General features: G+C 44.1%; 2 protein-coding genes across 4 annotated transcripts; both read right to left on the reverse strand.

Annotated features, from left to right (window-relative positions):
• Positions 1 to 780: 780 nt before the first annotated feature.
• On the reverse strand, positions 781 to 13,721 carry CLN5 (CLN5 intracellular trafficking protein). 2 transcript variants are annotated; one of them, XR_009155491.1, is made up of 6 exons: positions 13,523 to 13,721; positions 13,235 to 13,400; positions 10,749 to 10,974; positions 3,559 to 4,064; positions 1,635 to 3,406; positions 781 to 1,121 (listed from the first exon to the last, which is right to left on the reverse strand). XR_009155491.1 is itself a non-coding variant. In XM_058186466.1 (5 exons), exons 1-5 carry the CDS (start codon positions 13,636 to 13,638, stop codon positions 3,323 to 3,325), a joined length of 1,098 nt encoding a protein of 365 aa, XP_058042449.1. In that variant the 5' UTR covers positions 13,639 to 13,721; the 3' UTR covers positions 1,572 to 3,322. The 2 variants fall into 2 exon arrangements, 1 of the variants encoding a protein (XP_058042449.1); XM_058186466.1 differs by lacking the exon at positions 781 to 1,121 and having other exon boundaries at positions 1,572 to 3,406.
• A 1,803-nt stretch (positions 13,722 to 15,524) lies between these two features.
• ACOD1 (aconitate decarboxylase 1) lies at positions 15,525 to 25,349 on the reverse strand. Of its 2 annotated transcripts, XM_058185578.1 has the most exons (5): positions 25,314 to 25,349; positions 24,044 to 24,205; positions 21,648 to 21,737; positions 18,323 to 18,528; positions 15,529 to 17,381 (listed from the first exon to the last, which is right to left on the reverse strand). In XM_058185578.1, the coding sequence occupies exons 1-5, from the start codon at positions 25,323 to 25,325 to the stop codon at positions 16,424 to 16,426; spliced, it is 1,428 nt and encodes a 475-aa protein (XP_058041561.1). In that variant the 5' UTR covers positions 25,326 to 25,349; the 3' UTR covers positions 15,529 to 16,423. The 2 variants fall into 2 exon arrangements, with proteins under 2 accessions (XP_058041562.1, XP_058041561.1); XM_058185579.1 differs by lacking the exon at positions 21,648 to 21,737 and having other exon boundaries at positions 15,525 to 17,381.
• Positions 25,350 to 26,206: the final 857 nt, after the last annotated feature.

The raw sequence follows: 26,206 nt of genomic DNA on the forward strand, positions 1-26,206 counted from the left end.
TTTGGAAACTGACTTGTATTCATGACAGTTGCAGTGTCCCGGGTCACGTGATTCCCTTTGTGACCTTCTGACAAGCAAAGTAAATGGGGAGCCAGATTTATTTAACAACTGTGTCACTAAGCTAATAGCTGCGTTGATTCAAATTAACAGCCATATCAAGAACGGACGAAATGGGGCAAAATTCACTTAACAAATATCTCATTTAGATACCAAAATGTTGGGCTCAATTGTGGTCGAATTTGAGGATTACCTGTATATAGTGCTTGAAGGACTGTCTACCCACTGACTCCTGTTGGGGTTTTTCGTTCTTCTTCAGGTGGATAGCAGCAAGGAATCGGCTGAGGCTGCCTGTGATATCTTATCCCAGCTTGTCAATTGTTCTTTAAAGACCCTTGGACTGATTTCCACTGCTCGACCGAGTTTCATGGATTTACCAAAGGTACTGAGTGGATTTTTAATCCAGTGTGGTTGGTTACCATCAAGTCTGGAACAAATTGTGGCAATGCTATCCTGATCAAGCTTTCTCTTCCAAGCACACAGAGAAGGAGGGAGAGCCACGTTAGTCCACAGTGACCAAATATATATATATCAGAAGATGTCTGGTAGTCCCTTTTCCAACTAACACACATCCTTAATTTTGTATCAAAAGTCAGTGCTATCAGTTCCAACAGAAGCTCTGATTCCCCCATTGCTAGTGAACCTTAAAGAGAAACCATTCACATCTTGCCAGAACAAAACTTGAGAATGCAACAAATCTATTCGTCTTGAAGATTGATTTATAACCTCTGTGTGGCCCACCATCTGACAGCAGAGCCGTCAGCAGATTCGGACAATGAGTTGGGGAAGAACTTGGACAGTTCTGGAGCCTGGGGAAGGCTCTGATGAATACTCTGCGACGGACACAGATAGAGCCAGGGCTGTCCGGCATTTCCCAGCCAGAGAGGCAGCTGTGAGGATGAAAAGGAGGAACACAGGAGGCCTGTGCCAAATGCACATATGCACAGAGCAGATAGGAGAGGTGAACAACGGCTAGGAAAGCAAAACAAATGACTCTGAATGGCGTCTCCCTGGCTGGGGAATAAATGGGAGGAAAGGGTAGTGGTTTGGTTGTAGCAGACAACCTGTCGTGTCCCACTCCTCCGCTGACTGCCGGGTCAGGGAAATCCGAATCAGGCTTGCCTCTGCAGCTCTGCCCAAAGTCCTAGCAAAGTCCTCAGAGCAGGCAGGAGACCAGTAAGTGACTTCAGCAAGATAAGTTTGACTTTGCCTGACTCAGAGACTGCCAGAAAGCAGATCCTTTATATAGGCCATGGGGTGTGGCTCCATGACTCAGCACTCATTAAGGCCTGCCTCCTTCCTTCTGTTGCCTCCGCCTATCCAGCCTTCTGATGCAAGGTCACTCCAATCAGCAGCTGTTAGAATAAACCCTCCTCAGGCTCACATGCTGTGGAGGAGGGGAGGGTCTAGCTGCTCCGTTTGCCTGGGCATGGAGCCAGGGCTGGGGCAGGAGATGCTCCTTCTTCTGCAGTTTGTGTGGGCATGGAGCCAGGACTTGGGCCGGAGGCATTCCTCAGTGTTCGGGAGCAGGTAAGAAGGCCCCGGCTGCTCTGAGGGCGGGCAAGACACAACACAACCGTTCACATTTCTAGAAAGTTTGCTCCTTGTATGTTTCGTGGGACAAAGGCTGCCTTGCCAGAACTGAGGTTTGTCTAGCTCTCTGACTAAATTTTCAGCTCAGAGCCTTGCATTTATCATATCGAGCTCATAAGGACTATTGTTCCAGTTAACTCCTTGCAGGAGTCTTGGTGGGTGAATGCAATTAATTCCCAAAGTGTAAATAAAAGAGGTTTTTTTTTCTTTGCGAGGAATCTGTTTTTTGCTTCTGCGAAGGCCGTCTGTAAAGCAAAGGAAAGCTGAAGATCATCAGCAGAGTTATTTCACTCAGCGACTGCTTCACTTAACGACTAAGTTGTGAAGCCCAGTTGCTGAATGAGGACTTCCCATGTTTCCAGTAACAAATACAGTTCCTGGCTCTGAGCAGTAGAGGGAGAGTGCTCTCAATTTCAGTCTGATGTGAAGGAGAGGCTGCGCTTGCCATCCTTCTGGAACAGCTATCAAAAAAAAAAAAAATTACATTCATGCAATAAAAATTGCATGAAATCTGGAATGATGCTTAATACAAACAAAGGCATTGTGAAAAATATTTCCAAAGAACATTGGAATGATGTTCTTCCAAAGAATGATTGGGGTTTTTTTTTCAATCATTTCCCCACAAAAATAGACTTCGCATCTGTCCAGCTTGAAAAAGAAGCCCAACAGATCCGTTGGGCTCTTGCCAGGAAAAAAAAAAGTCAAGACTTGGCAAAGCTTAGAAATGCAGCCCTCGTGCCCGGTGGCATCTGTCAAGCGGGTTAAGGCACACAGGTTTCTTCATGGCTCTCAAGATTCACCACAGATAAGGATGCATTTGCGGTTGTCGGAACTGGCGAGTAAAATTCTGAACGGTGATGGAGATTTCTAGCTGTCGGGTTTTTCTTCACAGACCATCGCCCAAGAAGTACTGCAGAAACTGCACATTTTCCAAGGGTCAGGATTGCTGTGCTGTGCTGAGCTTCCTAAATTTGGATGTCAGGTTCAAGAAGAGATTGAACTGCCATCTGTCACAAATGGTGTAGGGCAGGGGTTTGCAAACTTGGCTCTTTTAAGACTTGTGGACTTCAACTCCCTGCTGGCTGAGGAACTTCTGGGAGTTGAAGTCCACAAGTCTTAAAAGAGCCAAGTTTGCAGACCCCGGTGTAGGGTCTCCTGCTTGGGTGGGGGGGTTGGACTAGATGACCTACAGGGTCCCTTCTAACTCTGTTATTTGTTTCTGTTCTTAGATAGGATGTGGGAGGCGGAACACTTAATGCAGTTGTTAATCTGTACCAAATATCGATGTATGGCTACACAGGCACGTGCCAAAGTTTACAATCCTCCATGTACCCATCTCGGGAAACAAGTCAACTAAATATCAAGTATGCGTTAAAAGCCTGTGTACCATTCTCTGTATTCAGTCTTCTCCTGCAGAGGTTTACTAGCTTACTTTCTGTGGGGTCCTCAGTGCTCTCTGGCCTCGGGGGTTTTCTTGAAGACGTTTTATTACCAAACTAGGTAACATCATCAATGTCTGCTTACTTTTGTCAGACAAATTTCCCACTGCTAACAGGTTCAAGGCACCTTTGTTTTTGATCCATCCAGCATTCTATAAACGTGCCATTCAAGACATTCATCAAGGAAGAGATACGCACAATTTCTAGCAACTTAATCTGACGTTCCCCTACCTCTACTTTAGACTACAATTCCAATCATCCACAGCCACTGATCCTTGTGATCCTACCGCACTGCTATCCGCCAAAGCTTGATTCCACTGAAACAGACCATAATAGAGGTAAATTAAAGACCCGGTTAAAACCATCCCGTTCCTTACGCTGCACAAAACCAGAGTTTTGGTGAGACGGGTCCCATCTTGCAAAGGGACTCAGCCCACCAAGAGTAGCTTAAAAAAGGCAAAAATTATACCTCGAATTTGGTAGCATTTGAGTTAGGCAACGGGATTTCTTCATATGCTATTTTCATGTAAGGGTATTTCATGGGCAAAAACCAATATTCCAGATTATAAAACAAGTAAAACCGATGATCCAGGACTACCTCCTCAAGTATCTTCAATAGGTTAAGGAAGAACTCCTTCACCGAGTGATACGGTTTGAAGGGCAAGTAGAAATTCCTAATAGCTAACGCCAAGGATTTGTTTCCCAGCGGTCCAAAGAGAGTCGTCTCATTGCCCAGGCAAACAGGCTCTCCGCTGAAGAGAGTAATGGTCGTGTAATTCGTCTGCATCTTCTTGAAAACGGCCCCCAGCTCAGCCAGCTTCTGGTAGGTCCGTAGTACGAATTTGGAGCATTCATAAGCTTCAAACCAGACACGGGAATTTTTTTCTGGGCTGCTTTTGACCATCCAGGTCTCATAGTAAATGCCAGTTTCATTGTCGTAGTCCACCCATTTTGCCATTTGATTGAATATAGCGCCTGAAAACAGGAGGGGGGGGGGGAAAACACCGTTGTGTTTTAGAAACTTACTTGCACAACTCTGCAGATTCTAGTTTACAAAATAATCCAAACTTAGGGGCTGGTGGAAAGATTTACAACGTTTGTTATTTTGCAGCATCATTTTTTTTTATTATTTTTATTTTTTTTGGTAATTCACTGGGCATCATCGGGAAAGCCTGACATGTTTATTTAGGAAGTCCAGAACCTCATCATTTACAGCCAGATCTTGACTTACAACAGTTTGTTTAGTGACTATTCAAGCTTACAACGGGACTGAAAAATGTCACTTGATTGACTTCCGGGTGGCTCCACCTCTTCGCTGAGCCCCTAATTAAAGGGGCTCCGCACTGAACATCGTAAAAGCCAGGAAAAGCCGGCTTTAATCTTTTTCCCTGGATGAAAGGGGAAAGATAAGAGCAGCAGGAAATGTTGGTAGACCTCCCCAGAGGCTTTGTTTTAATTAAGCAGAGCCTCGAAGGGTCGACGGGTCCCATAAATATTCCTGCCCTCCGACTTCAGTGCGTGCCTGCAAAAGCAGGAAAAGAAGAAAGTGTCCATCTCTGCTAATTGTCTTATCTTTATGGATCTCTTTAAGCAGACGGAATGAGTGCCAGCGGACAATTATTGGATTGCAAGTATTTTTGATTTCCTGACTTCTACCTTTTAAAAAAGAGAAACTTTTTTTCCTTTGTTTTAATTGACTCTTAAAGATGGCGCCTGAACGGGAGTGAAAGTGACGAATGGAATTTCAAACAGTCTGTGCAACTAAGAAGATAAGAAATGTTAAGTGTGGATTTTAATGAAGTGAACTGAGCTCTCCTATACTTAAAGGGAAAAGAAGTTTCTAGACTTATATTTTGTGAATTTTAAAACTGAAATGGCTACTAAACCACCTAAGACTGGGGGCAGAAGGGTTCTGAACCAGCTTTAGAAGATCTGATTAAAGAGCAAGGAAAGTGTCTGAAGAAAGGTTTAAGGAGATTATGGATAATAATGAGAAAATAAGAGAAGAAATAAAGAGAATAATAAAAAATAAGAGAAGATATCTTGATGGCTTTTCAAGGTTTGGCAAAAGACTGGAGGTGGTGGAGGAGGAGGTGCAAGAAATTGTTCAGTCAAATCAACAAATAGAAAATAGAATGGGGGGAATGCAAATCAAATTGGATAAAAATGAAGATCAAGTGGTGGTGATGCAGTATAGAATGATGGAAGGAGCTCTGAGAATTAGGGGTTTGAATGAGGAGAAAGGGAAGATTTAAAAAATTTTATCAGAAGCTCTGGCTGAATTTATTGAACTTGATCCACAAGAGGTTGCTTATCAAATTGACAAAATTTTATAGAGTTAATTCTTGGATTGCTAGGCAAAAGAAACTTCCTAGAGACATTGTGGTTTATTTTTTGAAAAGAACAGTGAGGAATCAAATTTTGCAAGTTGCTTTTCAGAAAAACTTGAAAATAGGGAACAGGAGTTGAAGGTTTTGAAGAGATTCCTCCCAAGATGTTAAGGGATAGAAAGGACTTTACATTTTTACACAAGAACTTAAGAAATACCAGATTCAATTTAGATGGGAGGTTCCAGTTGGCTTGACAGTGTATTATCAAGGAAGGAGATATCGTATTGACACAGTGCTTAAGGCCAAAGATTTTCTTTCTACAGTGCTGAAATTTGAAATAGAAATAATAGAAAAAGAATTCAAGAGACTCAAATGGGTGTGGAAGCTGAGGTGATTCCAGTGATGTTACCATCAGAGGAACAACCACAAGAACAAAGACTGACGAGGGAGCCCTTAAGCGTAAAGAAAGGAGCAACAAACTCAAAGTAAAGTTCAGGATTCTGCTACAGAAGCGGTGGGAGGAGCACGGCCGAAGATACGGGAGGGCGATCTTCAGTTGATTGCTCAAAGGCTTCAGCAGCCCAGTAATGGCAAATAAAATCTTGACTTGGAATGTCAATGGTTTGAACTCAGCTCAGAAGAGAAGAAAAATATTTCATTATTTGAAACAATTTAAAAATGATGTTATTTGCTTACAAGAAAGCATATTAAATTATCAGATCAAAAGTACCTAATAAACTCAAAGTTAGGTAAACATTTTGTTGCTTCAGCTTTGGAGAAAAAACATGGCATAGTGGTTTATTTGAGAAAAGATATACCAGCCAAGTTAATAGAGGCAGATATTCACGGAAGATATATTGCTATTGAACTTACAATAGAAACAAAAAGGACTCTCTTGCTTGGTATATATGCACCCAATCAGCAACAAGAAAAATTTTATAGAATGTTATATGATAAGTTGAATCTATGGGATTATAAATCGTGTATTATATTGGGAGATTGGAATGGAGTAATAGATACACGAAAGGACAAGAGAATTTCTTCCAAGAAGATACCTGCACATGCAAAGCTGCCTAAATCCTTTTTTGATATGATAGAAGATTTTGAGTTAAGAGATGTATGGAGACTGCGGAATTTGGAGGAAAGAGACTATACTTTTTTCTCTGATAGGCATCAATCCTTCTCACGTATTGATTTTATTTTAATTTCTAATGATTTGCTTTTTAGGGTGAAGAAAACTAAGATATTTCCAAGATGTTTGTCTGATCATAGTCCTGTTTGGATGGAATTGCAATATGGAAAAGAGGGTAGAAGAACTTGGAGATTAAATGAAAATTTGTTTAGATATCAGGATAATGTAAATCAATGTAAAAAGCAGATGAAAGAATTTTTTGATTATAATTTGAATAATGAAACATCGATAGAAATGGTTTGGGACTCCAATAGGAATTTACAGGATGAGATGTTAGGTCCACTTAAGGAATTATTTAATCAGATACAACTAGGAGGGGGAATTCCCCCCTCATGGAGAACCTCTTTTATTTCATTGATACCAAAAGAGGAACAGGATTGTTCTAAACCTGGGAATTATAGGCCAATCTCACTTTTAAATAATGATTATAAGATTTTTGTTAAAATAATAGCTAATAGATTAATGTTGATTCTGCAGCGAAGAATTCATAATGATCAATCTGGATTTATAAAAGGGAGACAGATGAGGAATAATGTTAGGCAGATTGTTAATTTACTGGAGTACTTAGAAAAGAAAAATTTTATTCCAGCAGCATTTATTTTTCTCGATGCAGAGAAAGCTTTTGATCGATTGCATTGGGATTTTTAAATTTAAATTAATAGAAAAGATGCAATTTGGAGATGGTTTTTTAAGAATAATTAGGGCAATTTATGGAGAGCAAACAGCACAGATTATAATCAATGGTAGCTTAACAGAACCTTTTAAGATTGCGAAAGGAACAAGACAGGGATGTCCTTTATCACCATTATTGTTTATTTTAACTCTAGAACCATTATTGGATAAAATACGAGAAGTAAAGGAGATAGAGGGAATTAGAGTTAGACAATATGAATATAAGTTAAGAGCTTTTGCAGATGATTTGGTGATTACTTTAACAAACCCTATAAATTCTAGTAAATCTTTGTTGGAAATAATTGATCAATATGGGAATGTCTCAGGGTTTAAGGTAAATCAGAAAAAGACAAAAAGTGATAATAAAAATATGGCCAGACAACAGAAAGAAAACTAGAGGAAGTAACAGGATTTGAAATTGTAAAGAAGGTTAAGTACTTAGGGGTTTATATTACGTCGTCAAATGTGAAATTGTATAAGAATAACTATGAGGTTTTATGGCAAAAAGTTCAGAAGGAGTTGATTGTTTGGAAAAAATTGCAATTATCTTTGCTGGGGAGAATTGCTGCTATTAAAATGAATGTTTTACCTAGATTTTTATTCCTCTTTCAGATGATACCAATAATTAAGAAAGATAAGAATCTTGAGGAATGGCAGAAGGGAATTAACAAATTTATATGGGAAGGTAAAAAAGCTAGGGTTAAAATGAAAATAATTCAAGATTCTCGGAAAGGGAGGTTTAAAATGCCTAATTTTAAATTATATTATGAAGCAGCTGCTCTCTCTGCAATAAGTGATTGGTTTAACTTAACAGAGGACAGAATTTTGAATATAGAAGGTTATGATTTGTTATATGGATGGCATGCATATTTAATTTATGACAAAAAAATGGATAAGGCCTTTAAAAATCATGTGCTAAGAAATGCCCTTCATGTGTTTGGAAAAATACTCTTATAAACTAAATTATAAGGTTCCTATATGGGCAAGTCCTAGACATACAGTAGAAAATATAAACATAGAACAGAATCAGGAAATGATTACATATAAAGATCTTTTGTATACTGAAAGAGGTAATTTGCAGTTAAAATCTCTGCAAGTATTAAGAGAGGAAGGGGAAAATTATACTTGGTTTCAATATGAGCAACTACGTGCTAGATGGAAGGGAGATCAGAAAATTGGTATAGAGCAGAACGAGGGAAATTTGGTAAAGCAAATTAGAAATCAGTCTCAGGAGCATATAAAGAGATTGTATAATGTGTTACTTGAAATAGATTCTGAAAGGGACTTGGTAAAGGACTGTATGATAAAGTGGGCACAAAATTTTCAGGAGCCAATATTATTGGAAACGTGGGAAAAAATTTGGGTTAGAAATGTTAAATTCACGCAGGCACAGAATCTGAGGGAAAACTTTTATAAAATGTTTTATAGATGGCATCTAGATCCTAAAAAATTATCGTGTATGTATCCAGAAATGCAAGCAAAATGTTGGAGATGTAATTGTGATGACGCTACATATTTTCACATTTGGTGGACTTGTAAGGACATAAAGGCCTTTTGGATAAAAATTTGGTGGATTTTACAAAATGTTCTGAAAAGAAGATCAAGTTCCTGCCGCAATTGTTCTTGTTGGGAATTATTGCGGATTGTAGAGTAATTGAGACTAAATTGATTTTAAATCTAATAACTGCAGCAAGATTACTAATAGGACAATATTGGAAGAAAAAAGAAGTACCAACAATAGAAGAATGGATATTGAAAGTTGCCAATTTGGCTGAGATGGCGAAGATATCAGCCTTTTGAAAGACAATACGCAAGAAAGATACTTAAAGGAATGGAAAAATGGATTGACTATATTCAACGAGATATCAGACTAAGAGTTATCAGACTGTTTTGAATGATTATGATGTATTATTTTGATTGCTTTTGGGGAAGTTAGGAATTGATGATTGTAGGGTATAATTAAGTTGGGACGAAAATTTTTAGCATATGTTTGTTTTATTTTTAACTATACCTTGTGCTCGTTCCGGGAAGTCGGGGGAGGGGTTCATGAAGGGAGGGGAGGAGGGGGAAAGGAAAATTTTGTAAAACTTTTTGAATAAAAATTTTCTCACCAAAAAAAAAAAAAAAAAAAATGTCACTTGATTACCATTTTTCAGAGTTACAACCTTTGTTTGCAGCAGCATCCCCATGATCATGTGATCAAAATTCAAATGCTTGGCAACTGGCTCATATTTATGATGGTTATTATAATCATGTGATCCCATTTTGCGACCTCCTGATAAGCAGTGGGGGAAGCCAGATTCACTTAACAAACCTGTTACTAACTTAATACCTGCAGTGATTCACTTAACATCTACGGCAAGAAAGGTAAAATTGAGCAAAACTCACTTGTCTCACTTAGCAACAGGAATCTTGGGCTCAATCGAGGTCCTAAATCAAGGATTAACTGTATACCACCCAGATCCGTTGGCAGAGATGAGCAAGGACGATGCTACTCCAAGAAAGACTAGAATGGTCTTCTGTTTTGATTTAGCCATTGGAGCAGGGGTGAAATGCTCCTGGTTTGGACCAGATCACCCGATCTGGCAGCGATGGCGGTGGGTGGTTCGGAGAACCAGTAGCAAAAATCCCTGCCCATGCCCAGCTGAGCCACACGATCATCAGAGGTTTTTTATTATTATTTTTACTTTTAAAAGCATTTTTTCTTCAGCCGAAAAAATTGTTTTAAAAGTAAAAAAAAAAAGCCTCTGATGATCTCACGGCTCAGCTGGGATTGTCAGAACCCTTTAAAAGCATTTTTTTCTACAACCTCTTCGTCCAAAGAGGTTGTAAAAAAAATGCTTTTAAAAGGCTCCTTTGATGATCCCAGGTGAGTTGCCTGATGGCAAGTTGTCAGAGGCTTTTCTTTTCTTTTAAAAGCATTTTTTGTTTGCCTTTAAAAGAAAAAAAAACCTCTGACAATCTGGCCACTCAACTGGGATCATTAGAGGAGCCTTTTAAAAGCATTTTTTCTACAACCTCTTTGGCGGAAGAGGTTGTAGAAAAAATGCTTTTAAAAGTTAAAAAAAAAAGTTGACCACGCCCACAGTCACATTAACCCCCCCCACCCCACCAAGTCACGCCCACAGAACCAGTAGTAACAAATTTTACATTTCACCCCTGCATTGGAGTCAAAGCTATTTAGTCAAATAAATAGTCAAAGCTATTTAATTTATTTTATTTAGTCAAAGCATTGGAGTCAAAGCTACCTTGATGAAGGTATCTTTTCTTTTATGTACACTGAGAGCATATGCACCAAGACAAATTCCTTGTGTGTCCAATCACACTTGGCCAATAAAAAATTCTATTCTATTCTATTCTATTCTATTCTATTATAGTGGGTGGGTGGATGGATGGATGGACAGAGTTTCGAACATGAGCAGCAGGTAACCCCTCGTGTATGTACAGTGAGTTACACCTGATTACCTGAAATTGTAGTCACTTGGACCAGTGTGCCATTTTCCTTCCAGTGGGCATCATCAATCCCTTCATAGAAACAGGCCGCCCCCTGGTTACACCAGAAAGGGGCGGGGTTCTCAGGCCGCAGGTGTGGGAAGGTACAGTTGCCAAGCTGGAACAGCTCGTACCACTCCATTGTGTAGTTCTTCCCAGTCAAGGAGCTTCGGAAGCCCACGGCATCGTGCATAATTTTCTGGGAAAGGAAACAAACAAGGGGCTAGAGAGGCGGGGCAGTGAACTCAAGGAAAAGCAAAGCAGGCAAATATTCCATCAGGGCCTTTAAAAGCTGCAAGGTTCCCACCAACCCAATTTAGCACAATCGACGTTTTGGTTTCCATGAAAAAGTTCATCGTTTTTCCCAATCCCTTTTCAAGAGGCAACTGGACTTCCTGGTTTTCCTTTGAAGACGTTTCGCTTCTCATCCAAGCAGCTTCTTCAGCTCATTCCCCACCCCCACCCTCCCATCCAGTCAGAGCTGAAGAAGCTTCTTGCATGAGAAGTGAAACGTCTTCAAAGAAAAACTAGAAAATCCGGCTGCCTCTTGAAAAAAAAAAGCACCTTTGGGACAACCATGACCTGGATGACTGAGAGTCTCCAGAGTCAGTTTTCCGAATCTTTTCTAATCTTTGGTTCCACACACCTCTAAGATCCATTTTGAATTAGTCCCTAGGGAGATAGGGCGGTATAAAAGTATGAACAAATAAATAAATAAATAAATAAATTAGTTTGGACTATGCTGAGAATGAGTTTAATTCTCAGCTGTTCTAATAAAGACTGTTTGTTTTCAAACTGATTCCGTCTAATACCACCTACTTGGGCCTAAGTCACAACACCAAGAAAAGGGCTGGCTGAGAGGAGCAGGTTGGAGACCACCCAAGGAAAAATCCCACCCAGCAGAAAAAGGGGCTGATTTTGTACAATTATCCTGCCAATTCTCTAGCAATGAAAACAACTTGACTTCCCAGGAGAAGATTAGATAATTAACACCACGGATTTCATAACCGACACTAGTCAGGGTAGCCAGTTTGGCCTACTGCAGAACTCTCCAAACTTGGCAACTTTTAAGACTTGGAGACTTCAACTCCCGGAATTCCCCAGCCCTCAATATTATTTAGTCCAGTTTCTTCTGCAAAAACATCTGAGCTTCCTAAAGCGAATCAGGGAAGTAAAACCTGGTTTGTTTTCTATCACAGGTAGACTGTTGGCAGGGGAATTCCGGAAGTTGAAGTCCACAAGTTTTTAAATTGCCAAGTTTTCGAGACCGCCAGTTTAGTGGTTAAAGGCATTGGACTAGAAAAGCAGTAGACTCTGAGTTCAAATCAGGATTTATTTTTATTTTTTTTGTGCATAAGTGCACAAAAGTGCCTACCGTTCCTGTCCTATTGTTTCCTTTCAATGTATGTGCTTGTATATAATGTTGTGACAAAATAAATAAATAATTTAAAAAAAAAATCCCGCCTTTAGCCATGAAAGCCAGCTGGATGACTTTGGGCCAGTCCCCCCACCTCTTTCTCTCTCTCTCTCTCTCAGCCCAAGCCACCTCACAGGATTGTTGTTGTGGGGAAAAAGAGGAGGAAGGAAGGTGTGTTGGATCTGTTCACCGCCTTGAGTTATTCCTAAAAATAATACAGGAGGGATACATATTATTAGGTAAATAAAAGATCATTGTTTGTTTGAAAACATTTGTTTTCAACCTTTCAGACGTCAGTTTGAAAAATTTGCCGTTTCCAAAAAGTTAGAACTTTCTCAACTTCTGCAAGGAGAAATTTCCTGACAGTGAAAACAATTAATCAGTGGAACGACTTGCCTCCAGACGTTGTAAATGCTCCAACACTGGACATTTTTAAGAAGAGATTCAACAACCATTTGTCTGAAATGGTATAGGGTTTCCTGCCTAGGCAGGGGGTTGGAGTAGAAAACCTCCAAGGTCCCTTCCTACTCTACCTCTACTCTACTGTACTCTACTCTCTACTCTCTACTCCTCCAAGGTCCTTTCCTACTCTACCTCTACTCTACTGTACTCTCTATTCTCTACTCTCTACTCCTCCAAGGTCCCTTCCTACTCTACCTCTACTCTACTGTACTCTCTATTCTCTACTCTCTACTCCTCCAAGGTCCCTTCCTACTCTACCTCTACTCTACTCTCTATTCTCTACTCCTTACTCCACTCCTTTCCAACCACACATGGCCAGCTTAAGCAGGGGGTTGGACTAGAAGACCTCCAAGATCCCTTCCAACTCACTCTACTCTACTCCTTTCCAATCACACATGGCCCATAAAGCTACTCTTAACTCTTAACTCTCCCTCGGGGCTCCTTAGAAAGCAACCGGGCAAAGCCTCCGCGGAAGTCCAGGAACTCCCAACCCAATCAACCTCGGCATTTTTCCTCCGGGGTGAGCGCGGAGGGGCAAGAGAGGAGGGGGCTCCAAACCCGAAGAGGAAAGAGTCCCTACCAGGTGGCCCAGAAGCCCCCCGTACTTGAACTCCCAAACGGGAGCCTGCAAGCGATACACGGCCAGGACGTCCGTCTCCCGCATCTCCGGCAGGGCAGAGCCGCTGGGGCAGAAGGTGTACCGAGCCTGGCAAAAGGGATCCGGCCGGGGACGGCCATCGAAGCGCCTGCGGGACGAGAGAGAGGCGTCACCGGAGGGCGCAAACTCTCCAAGCCCGGCCGGCCGAAGGGCTTTGAGGCTCTGCCTCCCACCAACCGAGCCCTGCGCCGTTTCCGCCCCGAGACTCGCCTGTAGGGAACCGGCCAGCGGCCCTCGGCCTCGCACACCTTCGCCCGCCCGCCCGGCGCCAGAAACACCAGCAGCAACAGCGGCGGCAGCAACCGAGGCATCGTCCGCAGCCCCATCCCGGGCGCGCAGGAGACCGAAACCGATCTGGGTTGTGCAGCAGCTCCACAGCTTGCGCGCTCCCGCCGTCAGCTGAGCCCGGTCCCGGGGAGTCACGTGACAAGGGAGTAGGCGGGGACGAGCTTCGCCGTCCCGGAGATCAGCTGGGGGAAGAGTCTCTCTGTAGGCTGCCCCAGCTGGGACTACTAGAGAGTGGAGCGCAGGGAAGGGAATGGAAATATATAGTGGAGCAGGAATAGAGTAGCTTTATTAGCCATGGATGATTGGAAATTAGTAGAGTACAGTAGAGTAGGAGTAGAGTAGCTTTATTAGCCATGGATGATTGGAAATTAGTAGAGTACAGTAGAGTAGGAGTAGAGTAGCTTTATTAGCCATGGATGATTGGAAATTAGTAGAGTACAGTAGAGTAGGAGTAGAGTAGCTTTATTGGCCAGGTGTGATTGGAAATGAGTAGAGTACAGTAGAGTAGGAGTAGAGTAGCTGTATTAGCTATGTGTGATTGGAAATGAGTAGAGTAGAGTAGGAGTAGAGTAACTTTATTGGTCAGGTGTGATTGGAAATGAGTAGATTAGAGTAGGGTAGAATAGAGTAGAGTAAAGTAGCTTTATTGGCCAGATGCGATTGGAAATGAGTAGAGTAGGAGTAGAGTAGCTTTATTGGCCATGTGTGATTGGAAATGAATAGAATGGAGTGGAGTGGGAATGGGAATAGAATAAGAGAGTTGGAAGGGACCTTGGAGGTCTTCTAGTCCAACCCCCTGCTCAGCCAGAAAACCCTACATCATTTCAGACACATGGTTGTCCAATCTCCTCCGGCAACTTCCAGTGCTAGAGCATTCACAACTTCTAGAGGAAACTTGTTCCACTGATTAATTGTTCTCACTGTCAGGATATTTTTCCTCAGCTCTAGGTTGCAGGAATTGGGTATGGCCAGTCTAGTGAAAAGAAGGACTAAGGGTAACAAGATAGCCATGTTCCAATATTTGAGGGTCTTCCAGAAAGAAGAAGGGGTCCACCTATTCTCCAAAGCACCAGAAGGCAGGACAAGGAGCAATGGATGGAAACTAATCAAGGAAAGAACGAACCTAGAACTAAAGAGAAATTTTCTGACAGCTAGAACAATCAGTGGAATGATTTGCCTCCAGTAGCTTTAGGTACTCCATCACTGGAAGCTTTTAAGAAGAGATCAGAATGTAGCTGGAAGGGACCTTGAAGGTCTTTTAGTCCAAGAGCAATCAAAGAAGATCCAGTACCAACATCCAGATTGGTAGACCAGCTTCCACCTATAACAGCTCCTCTCCACCTTGTAATCAGTCAATCAGAAACAGAGCTGGAAGGGACCTTGGTGGTCTTCTAGCCCAACCTCCTGATCAAGCAGGAGACGCTGTAATATTTGGTGGCTGTCCAGTCTTTTCTTAAAAACCTCTGGTGATGAAGCACCCACAGTTTCTAAAGGCAAAGCTGTTTCACTGGTTAAATTGTCCTCACTGTTAGGAAGTTTCTCCTCAATTCCAGGTTGCTTCTCTCCTTGATTAGTTTCCATCCATTGTTTCTTGTCTTGCCTTCTGGTGCTTTGAAAAATGAGTTGACCCCCATCCCACCCCATCCCCATTGTTTGTGGCAGTCCCTCAAATACTGGACAGACTGGAGAACAATTTGTGTGAAATAGTATAAGATCTTCTGCTGGAGCAGCAGGTTTGACTAGAAGACCTCCAAGATCCCTTCTAACGATTATTCTGTTATTCCTGCCCACCAGCTGATTTCCATGGCTAAGGCAGCACTTGAACTCAAGGTCTGTTACTTTCTAACCTAGTACCTTAGAAAGAGTTCAGAAATAAATGAGAAGAATCTAGACGAAAATGATTCATATTAGAGGATATTTATAAGAAAAGCCACTATTCTTATACAAGCAGGCTGACCTCTGTCAGAATTTGGTGCAGCACATCCAACCAGACACACAAATAATTCTGCAGGATTCATCTACATAAGAAAATGTCTTTATATACAATACCATACAGGAGAATTCAGCATACAATATCAGGAACACAGAAGCAATTTTCATAGAAGCAGGTCATTACAGAGTAGAGAGACACAAAGGCAAATATATTGTACAGAGGCTCACATTACAGAGGCCAAACCAATTCTTAAATACAGTTCAGCAAGGCTAAGCCATGCCCAGACTCCAAACTGTCTCTTATGGCCCCATACAAACAAATACTATGTTTCAGTTTCCAAACAGTCCCCATTGGCTGACCTGTTACCATGTCTATCCAAACAGTCTATCCAAATAGACTAGCTTAGTACAGGTAGTCCTTGACTTACAATTGTGCTAACATTTTTGTTGCTAGGCAAGACAGTTAAGTGAGTTTTGCCCCATGTTATGACCTGTCTTTCCACGGTTGTTAAACGAATCACCGGAGGTGTTCAGTTAGTAGCAGTTAAGTGAATTGGGCTTCCCCACTGATTCTGCTTGTCAGGAGGTCGCAAAAGGGAATCACATGACCCTGAGACACTGCAACCATCATAAATACGAACCAGTTGCCAAGCATGCAAATTTTGATCACGTGACCATAGGGATGCTGCAATGGTCGTTAAGTGTGAAAGATGGCCATGAGTCCCTTTTTTTCTGTGCCGTTGTAACTTTGAACACTCCCTAGAGGAACTGTTGTAAGTCAAGGACTACTTATACTAAGCTTAGACAGGAATCAACAAAGCTCAGGTAATGCTAGGTGGTAGCTGACCATGAAGGCCAGGCCAGGAAGGTCCTTCTGGGACGAGGTAGGTCTCACAAAATTTCCCTCTTACGTTGCCACAAATCTTTTCTCAGCTCAGCTCCTCGAAGAAGTGAGAATAGCTCCCCGCAGTCATCCAGGGATTCTAGCTTATCAACTGCTTCTACGATGCTTTCGGCGACTTCTGGGGAGACCACGGCAACAGCGTTGGCATGGAACTTCTTCACCAAATCCCCGCGGCTCAGGGGCTTCCTCCAGTGCCCGTAGAAGGTTTCGCAACGCTCTGCCCAGGTGTCTCCATCCTGCAGGATGATTTTGACCCCACAGTAAAGGCTGTTGAAGCTGGGGAGATTGTCCGGAGAATGCTCCAGGCTGGTTTTTCGCAGGAGATCATTCAACTCCGGCCTGGACAGTCTCTGCGGCCTGAAGGATTCAGCCGAAATGAAGCCATCCAGCAGTGCTGCACAGGCAGCAAACTGGAAGGAGTGCCTGGCTTCATGTTCGGAAGAAGGAAACGGCCGATCAACATATCTAATGTTGGGGACATCAAGCACGATGGCCTTGATGCAGCTAGTGGGCAGAGACTCCCCACTCCGGGCAAGGTGCTTCCTTACTGCCAGGGCAGCTTCGGCCATCCAGTGTGTCCCCAGATGTGCCGGGAAGCTCTTGAAGGCCACGTCTTGTTGGTCCAGCAACCAAGAGTAGGACTGCAGGCTGGGCAGCGTCTGGGGCAGGTAATCCGCATAAAAGGCCCCAAAGCCTGACTCGAGATCCAGAATCAGCTTGCTGGCTTGCAGGCCCAGAGAAGCCAAGAGAGCCGCTTCCATGCCGTGCCGGCTGGCATTGCCCATGTGAAGTGGTTTGGTCTGTGTGGCTGCGTTGGCCAGTGGGGCACCAGCATAAGAAGCGGCTACAGCCAGGGCTTCCTTACACTTGAGTTGGTCGAGGCCCAGGAGCTTTGCAGTGGCTGCAGCGCTTCCCATGGTGCCAAGAATGGAGGGTGGGTGGAACCTGGAAGAATCAAAATGTCATTGTAACTCTGAATGGCCACTAAACAATCTGACACAAGTCAAGGACTGCCTGTATATGACGTAAGTACAAAGATAACAATATGTTGTGACCCAGGCCTATGTAAGTAGTAGGAAACTCAGTCAGTATAGAAACAAACAAACTTTATTAGAACAGCTGAGAATTAACTCATTCTCAGCGTAGTTCAACTAAATTAAACCAAACTCCTCCCAACAGAATTCCTCAGTCCTATCACCAACCTTGGTCCAATTAGGCAAACTGCCAAAGACCTTTCTTGGCAAAAGTTTAGAAGACACCGATACGAAACAAATGCAACAAAACAAAGCTATCAACGTTGTTTTCTGGCAAAGAGCCCAAACGCTGTTGCTGGTCATTTAAGCCTTATGGGAGGGGCCAATCATCTCTTGGCCCTATACCCGAGTCATCCTCTTTGCTTTAGCTGCTCTTGCCTTCTGGCAGCTTTTCTCATGTGTGCATTAGGAACAGGCTCCTCCTGTTCTTCTGCCTCACTACTGTCAGCCTCTGGAGGCTCTGGAGTCCGCACTTCACTCCCTGATGGCCCTGGCCCCACCTCTGCCTCTGATGCAGAGCCCTTATCTGGGCCTTCCCCAGCCTTCAGGACTGGCCCATTTTCTTCCTCAGCCTCATCACTGTCTGACTCCGTTGCCAGTTCCACAGGCTGCTGGTGGACCACAGCACAATAGTTGTGTCCACTCAGGGGGTAACAATAAATGATCTGCTCTGCCACATCGGAAAGCCTGTTTAGGATCTGGTCCTCAGGTAAGGACCATCTAACAAAGAAGCCCATTCATCTTAGATAAGAATAAATGAAGCTCAGATGATGCTAGGTAGAATCATGGCTTAACATTAAGACTACGCCAGGAGGGCCCTATTTTAGAACAAGTTAAAAAACAAACACAGACCTTTTAGGAAGATTGCTGGCCTCTTTGGAGAAGCTCATCAGTCTGCCTTGCACCTCGATCCCAACGTTGAAAGCCAAAAGCAAGTCGGAGCCAGAAATCCTTTGTTTTTCGGCCACACCTTCGGCGACGGCCATGAGGGCTGACAACACTGGGCCCGAAGGATGGGTGGTTGGATGCCACGTATCATCAAAATCCATGGAGTGTATCTGCGAAGGAGGAGGCAGAGAAAGAGGAAAGAAATTTTGAGTCGGGAATTGCAACTGAGGTAGGGGCTTCACCTACTTTCCTGCGTTTTCAGCCCACTTGGGGATCATCTCCCTCATGCCGAAATCAAGATGGCCGAAGCTTCTCCTCAAGGCCATCTCAGTGGTGGTATTCAGCTAGTTCTTTCTGGTTCGGGCGAACCAGTAGCGGTGGCTATAGGAGGCTCTGCCCGTCCACCCAGACATCATCACGTCCCGTTTTTGACGCTCTGCACATGCGAGGAAGGTTCCGTGCATGCGCCGAGGTGGCATGTGTGAGCAAAGCGAGCGCACACGCAAACTCACATTTGTGAACTGGTAGCGAAGGTAATTGAATACCATCCCTGGGCCATCTATAGTGATAGTGAAGCACAATGATGGGAGAAACACCTCATCACCACAATCGCCCAACCCAAATCCTGACTCTGGAATCCTAACTTCCCTGTGTGGGGCCTGCATAAAGTTCTGCAGTGCCTACTGAGGGTCGGAGGATATTCCAAGTGTTGCGTATTCTGCCACGCCAGGACATAGCAACTCAGAAACGCCTCCCATTGGCTGAGGCATGACAGCTCTGCTGGAGGGAAAATTAGGCGCACGCTATTGGTCAGCCCGTTTGACACCTGCTATATAAATAGCAGCCTGCCTGTTTGTGGTCTGTTGCCAGTTCTGATCAGATGTTTGCTTGTTAGTGGTTCCTGATTAAACGTGTTAGCCTTCAGCCATCTGTGCCTCAGTCTATACACCCCCTTTGTCCTCCCGGACAGAACACCAGGCTCCTTGTTGGGTGGACAAAATTCGGAAAGACCCCTACATAGGTCACCTTGAGCTGATATGAAAGACTGACCGATAACTGAAAAAAAAAGTGACTTCTAACCACTTCTCACACAACTTTGCAGCATCCCCATGGTCACATTGCCAAGATTTGGCAACCGGCATATATTTAAGATGGTTACAGTGTCCATCTTAAGTGTCATGTGATCACAGTGTCCGATCACAGTGTCATGTGATCACTTTTTGCAACCTTCTGACAAGCAAAGCCAACAGGGAAGCCAAATTCACTTAACAACCATGTTACGAACTTAACCGTCGGGATTCACTTAACAACAGTGGCAAGAAAAGTTATAGGTAAAGGTACAAGTTCCCCTCGCACATACATGCTAGTCGTTCCTGACTCTAGGGGGTGGTGCTCATCTCCGTTTCAAAGCCGAAAAACCAGCGCTGTCTGAAGACGTCTCTGTGGTCATGTGGCCGGCATGACTCAAAGCCAAAGGCACATGGAACGCTGTTACCTTCCCACCAAAGGTGGTCCCTATATTTTCTACTTGCATTTTTTACATGCTTTCGAACTGCTAGGTTGGCAGAAGCTGGGACAAGTAACGGGAGCTCACCCCGTTACACGGCAGCACTAGGGATTCGAACTGCTGAACTGCCGACCTTTTGATCGACAAGCTCAGCGTCTTAGCCCCTGAACTTAACAGTTGTCTTGCTTAACCACATAAATTTTGGGCTCAATCGTGGTTGTAAATACCGTGTTTCCCCGAAAATATGACCTACTCAGAAAGTAAGCAAGTCCTTCCTTGAATTTTACACATACACCCAATATAAGCCCTACCCCCAAAATAAGTCCTAATTAAGACCCCGCCCACTCCAGGGTGCACAGATAAAAATGAAGCTAGGGTGGAGATTGGGGGGGGGGTGGAGCTGCCCTACTACTTACCTTCAGATAGTTGCATCCAGACCTCGCACACCTCGGCCCATTTCGTCTGCAGCTGGCAAGACTTTCCTGAAGGCCTCTGTAGTCAATAACAGCTCTATTATAGACTGCAGAGGTCTTCAGGAAAGCCTTTGCTGGACTGGGTGGATGAAGAAGTTCCCGAAGGCCTCTGACAGTGAAAAGGAGGCCAGGGGTGACGCTGGACTAGTATCAGTGGGTGACATTCCCCCTCTCCCAAAAATAAGACGTGGTTCCATTTTTGGTGGCAAAAAAACCTAAGACGGGGTCTGATTTTCGGGAAAATACAGGTATACCGTATAACCCCAGAGAGGTGAGGAGTGCTCTGCCTTTTTACACAGGTGGATGTGGTTTTTTTTTAATATCATTGTGTCCATAAGTGCCTGGACCTACATGCACATCTCATATTTGTTCTTTGGGGGGGGTTGCTAAATGCGCAGCTCCTGCTCTTTCTTGCCTTACTCTGCGCGTCACTTCGAAAGGCTGTGGAGTAGCTAAAGGCTTCCCTCACCCCAAAAAAGACCCTCCCTCTTGTTTCCCCCCCCCACAGCCACATTTACACACTGAAATTCAGGAAGCCTGAAAAGATGAGGAGGGAGGAAAAGACAAAGATGGAAGACTAGATTCCTAGCATAGATGGATCCCACTATGTATTTATAAAGAAAAACAAGCCAAGCCAGGTTTATGTTATTATATAAAAGTAAAAAGTTGAGGTTTGATGTTAGTGTCTTATTCTACTGCACCAAAGGGAGTTGAAGGTCAACGCCTTTTCTTTCTTTCTCTCTCTCTCTCTCTCTCTCTCTTTCTTTCTTTCTTTATCAGATTAACAGAGTTGGAAGGGAGCTAGTCTAAGCCCCTGCCCAAGCAGGAGACCCTACATCTGCCTCTATCTAGGATCAAACTCACAACCTCCTGATTGTGAGACAAGCTCCACCTCTAGGCCACAGCAGCTGGGTTGGTTGATTGGTTGGTTGGTTGGTTGGTTGGTTGGTTGGTTTCTTTCTTTCTTTCTTTCTTTCTTTCTTTCTTTCTTTCTTTCTTTCTTTCTTTCTTTCTTTCCTTCCTTCCTTCCTTCCTTCCTTTCTTTCTTTCTTTCTTTTCTTTCTTTCTTTCTTTCTCTCTGCCCTACACTTTTCCCTTCCCTTTTTCCTCCCTGATTATTTTCTTTTGTATTTTTGTATTAATAAATATTTTAATAAAATAAAATAAACAATCCAAGCTTGTTCCTCAGACCCCAGCATCTCCCCCCCCCCCCGCTCAGAGTAAATGGATGGAGTAGTGGCTATATAGGCCCTAGTAACATTCTCCCAGGAAAAATCAGGTGGAATTAGAGGGTGGGAGGGTTTCTTACCGCCACACCATTCACCAACGCTGCGTAGAGCGGAGGCAGCTTGAGCGCTGAGCATCCCCAGACAGAACTGGATGAATCCGAGTTGTAAATCTGGGGAAAAAAAATCCCAATTCTGCTTAGGAGGAACTTTTACATGTGAAGCCAAGCAACTGCTTCTCTTTATTCTCTCCTAGGCTCATTCGGCCAAGAGCATCAAGTGCAAGGAATCAGGAGCCAGAACAGAAGTACTATACGTTCATTCCAAGCAACCCTATGTACAAGAATCTGATCTATTAATGGTCAAGGCAATTTGGTGCACTAGCAATGAGCAGATGCTCCAAAATCCAACAATGTATCTGTCAGGTCCAAGACCAGGATAAAGTAAACCAAGAGAAAGTTCAAAAGTACTCTAAGTTTATTCCATGCAATCTATACAGAAGAATCTGAACTACTAACAGTCAAGGCAAATTAGGGCCAGAGAAGAGTCAATAGACTTCAAGGGGGGGCTGGACTTAGGTCTCTTACAGCAGCAAAGTGACTCCAAACTGATGGTGCACTTGACCATGCTCTCTGGTTTAGCTTGGTTATCTCCTACAAAGAGGCAAGAGCAAGAGGACCTACTTCCTCTTACGCAGAACTCACCTGCACGGATCTCCATCATGGGCAAGTTGGATGCTAACCAGTGGTGGATTTCAATTTTTTTTACTACCTGTTCTGTGGGTGTGGCTTGGTGGGTGTGGCATGGCTTGGTGGGCGTGGCAGGGGAAGGTTACTGCAAAATCCCCATTTCCTCCCGATCAGCTGGGACTCGGGAGGCAGGGAATAGATGGGGGAGGGGCCAGGCAGAATTTTTACTACCAGTTCTCTGAACTACTCAAAATTTCCGCTACCGGTTCTCCAGAATTGGTCAGAACCTGCTGAAACCCACCAAAGTTGCTAACCAAAGGCAGCAGTTTGATAATGGACTCCATGGTTGCTATCATTTGGGGTGGGTGGGTTGCCCTCAGGGTATCTGGAACAGAGTCCTTGGAGAATAAAAGGGCCCCCCTTGCTGGAGGAAGGGGCTGGAGCACTACCCCATCTATCCCATGCCAGCCAAACCAGGAAAAAGACTCCTCAGGTGGAGAACTGATATACCCGTTTAGGTGAGTGGAGGCAGGAGGGCTGCAGGAAAAGGCCACCTTGTGCTAATCTCCATAGTGGAAAGAAATAGCAACAAGGATAACCTGTGGCAAGATACAAGGCTATTATCTTAAAGCAGGAGTGTGGATCTGTGGCCCTTTGATGACTTGTGGAGAACTCCCAGAATTCTTGAGCCAGCCATGCTGGCTCAAGAATTCTGGGAGTTGAAATCCACAGGTCATCAAAGGGCCACAGTTCCACACCCCTGCCTTAAAAGATCAATAACTTCCTAGCCCAAAAGGCATCAATCAAGATCAAGGGAGGTACTAATACCACTCTATAAAGCCTTGGTAAGACCACAGCTAGAATACGGCATCCAGTTTTGATTAACACCCTATAAAAACATCTTGAGACTCTAGGAAGAGTGCAGAGAAGAATAGAATATAAACTTTATTAGGGTCATCGACCAGCAATAGACATACAATGAATTAAAAATCATAGTGACGTTCATTGTGAATAATTATATCCCTGTTATGAAAATACATGATCTCAAACTGTTAGGATCACTTCCTAATTTACATGACTGGAGAGCCGATAAGTATGAGTAAATGTATTTTTCCAAAAATGGTTAGAATTGCAGAGAAGAGCAACCAGGATGACTGGAGGCTAAAACATACGAAGAACAGTTACAGGAACTGGGCATGGCTAGTCTAGTGAAGAGAAGGACCAGGGGAGACATGATAGCAGTCTTCCAATATTTGAGGGGCTGCCACAGAGGGGGGGGGCAAACTATTTTCCAAAGCACCCGAAGGCCAGGCAAGGAATAATGGATGGAAACTGAGCAACCTGGAAATAAGGAGAAATTTTCTGACAGTGAGAACAATCAACCAATGGAACAAAAGTTGCCTTTGGAAGTTGTGGGAGCTTCATCACTGGAGGCTTTCAAGAAGAGATTGGACAGACGCTTGTCAGAAATGGTGTAGGGTCTCCTTTTCAAGGGGGGGGGGTTGGACTAGATGGAGAAGCTACCTTCCAACCAGTGGTGAAATCCAATTTTTTTTTCTAATGGTTCTGTGGGCATGGCTTGGTGGGCATAGCAGGGGAAGGATACTGCAAAATCCCCATTCCCACCCTACTCTGGAGCCAGCCAGAGGTGGTATTTCCCGGTTTTCTGAACTACTCAAAATTTCCGCTACCTGTTCTCCAGAACCTGTCAGAACCTGCTGGATTTCACCCCTGCTTCCAACTCTGTTATCCTGAATTCAGATGAGAATTAAGACAACCGATCCTCTTACCTTGCTGTACTGGAGGAGCTTCTGGAAGACGTCAGTTCTGGTGCCCACCAGCCCGACTCCCAAAGTATCCAAAATCATCCGTTTGCTCCTCTGAACAACTCGGTCGGTCAGGTGGCTCAGATTCAACCCGTGGATCACATTAGCGAAGTTCCCCGTAATATTCTGGCAAACAGAAACCAAACCGTGTCAGCCACGTTTCCTCCCGCCCTGCCATTGTCTCCAGACCTTAACCTGCCTGTATTTATCTTCGCAAAAGCAAATCACAGGCTGGCCTTGACCAACAGCTATTCATTTAGTGACTGAAGTTTACAACAGCACTGAAAAAAAGGACTTATGATGGTTTTTATACTTAGGACCATTGCAGCCTCTCCGTGATCTTGTGATCAAAATTCAGGCACTTGGCAACTGGCGTGTACTTATGACAGTCGTGGTGTCCCACAGTCATGGGATCCCCTTTTGAGAAGGAAAGTCAATCGCGAAGCCCAGATTCACTTAACAACCATGTTACTAACTTAATAACTGAAACGATTCACTTAACAGCTGTGGCAAGAAAAGAAATAAAACAGGGGTGGGGGTGGGGGGAAACCTGCTTAACAACTTCCTTGCTTAGCAACAATTAGCAATTGGGTTCAATAGTGATTGTAAGTCAAAAACTACCTGCAGTACCCTGTGCATTTCCTAACCCTGCTCACCAGCCACCCTCGTGGAGCAGAAACACAATTTTATCAGAAAATGAGAAATCCTTTGGTTCCGGTAACTTCATTTCCCTAGCCCCCCCCCCCCCCAGTTCTTATCTGACAACGTAGAGCAGTGGGACTCAAGGAAGTGCCAAATTTTGACCCACACTCCGCTCTTGCCCAGTTTTTGCAGGCTGAAGATGGATGATCTCTACCTCACCTAGCTTCAAGGACCTGGTAGCCTTGCCAACAGCATTGGCCACGGCAACAGCACACACATACATCCCTGTGGGAAGCCCATAATGTTAACCTTGGCCCTACAGGCGCTGTCTGGAGCAGAGGAAGCCGCTTCCCATTTTTGGCTCGGCTCAACCAGTCTGTGCTGGTCTCTGATGGGCCTCTCAGACCTCAAGGACAATTCCCCCCATCTTTCTTACTTGAGTGTCCTTGAAAGTCAACAGGGATGAGGTCTGCTGCCTCCTGTAGACAAAGCCACATGTCCCGTCCCCACCTCCTGTCTAAGCCCTCTATCTCCTCCACTTCAGCCCAAGCATCCATGCCTCCTCCTGGGAGCAAGACACAGAAGAACCTACCTTGGCCCACATGATGCCACGGAGTGATGCCCTGTGTCTGCAAAGCCCAGGCTGGAGAGGGCTGAACCTCTTCCTTTTATACATGTTCAAGGAGGAGCGATGGGTGGTGAGTTCCACCGGCCTTTCAACATCTCCAATTTTCCCCGCTCTACATGGCCCATTGGGCCCTGCTGCCCCATATTGCAACAGCCTCTGTGCTGACAGCAAGTCACGTGCTGAGTCAAACAAGATGATTTGGGAGTGATGCAGCGGTAGGCCCCACTTATCCCCGGTGGCGTTTGTGTGTTGTGAAAGGACACAGCTGGAGGGGAGTCCCCAAACCTCTTTCACAAGTGAGGCTTCCTGGCTAAGGAGACAACGGATATTTATAGGAATTCCCACAGTAGAAGAAACGCTGCTATTCTAGGTCTTGTCAGCCTGACACTGGTAGATGGCAGAAACCCGGCTACTGCAGACAGTCCTTGACTTACGGCCACAGTTCTGCCAGTGGTGAAATCCTCGGCGGATTGCCACCGGTTCACTGCCCGCACATGCATGGTGCGCACCAAATGCGCAATGTGTACCAAAAGCACGCTGCGCATGCACATGCACACTGCACACCAAAAGCACGCTGCGCGTGCACGCACACTGCGCACCAAACATGAACTTTGTGCTGAAAAAGGAGGCTTGGGAAGGTAAATAAAACAGAGAGGAGGGGAACAGCTGTGTCACACGATTTAGATTCGCTGCTTTCTAGTGAATATAAACTGCGCAGCACAGCTGATTGTCGGAAATACTCATTTGGACTAACTGGTAGTTTTTTTAACTACCAGTTCACCCGAAGCAGTAGCTTTTTTTTTTTTGCTACCAGTTTGCTCAAATCGGTAGTTTTTATCACGATCGGTTCGCCCAAA

The sequence above is a fragment of the Ahaetulla prasina genome, chromosome 5, assembly GCF_028640845.1.
Source record: "Ahaetulla prasina isolate Xishuangbanna chromosome 5, ASM2864084v1, whole genome shotgun sequence".
Classification (NCBI taxonomy): domain Eukaryota; kingdom Metazoa; phylum Chordata; class Lepidosauria; order Squamata; family Colubridae; genus Ahaetulla; species Ahaetulla prasina.

Bases quoted from the DNA above. Each gene is read 5' to 3' on its own strand.
- CLN5 (XM_058186466.1), bottom strand. From the start codon at position 13,638: ATGGGGCTGCGGACGATGCCTCGGTTGCTGCCGCCGCTGTTGCTGCTG. The intron at 13,401-13,522 runs GCGAGTCTCGGG...CTCGTCCCGCAG, and splicing joins CGCTGGCCGGTTCCCTACAG to GCGCTTCGATGGCCGTCCCC. The intron at 3,407-3,558 runs GTATAATTTTTG...GGTCTGTTTCAG, and splicing joins CAAATGCTACCAAATTCGAG to TGGAATCAAGCTTTGGCGGA.
- ACOD1 (XM_058185578.1), bottom strand. The intron at 21,738-24,043 runs GTAAGAGGATCG...TTTTTTCCCCAG, and splicing joins AGCTCCTCCAGTACAGCAAG to ATTTACAACTCGGATTCATC. The intron at 17,382-18,322 runs GTCTGTGTTTGT...TGATTCTTCCAG, and splicing joins GCCAGCAATCTTCCTAAAAG to GTTCCACCCACCCTCCATTC.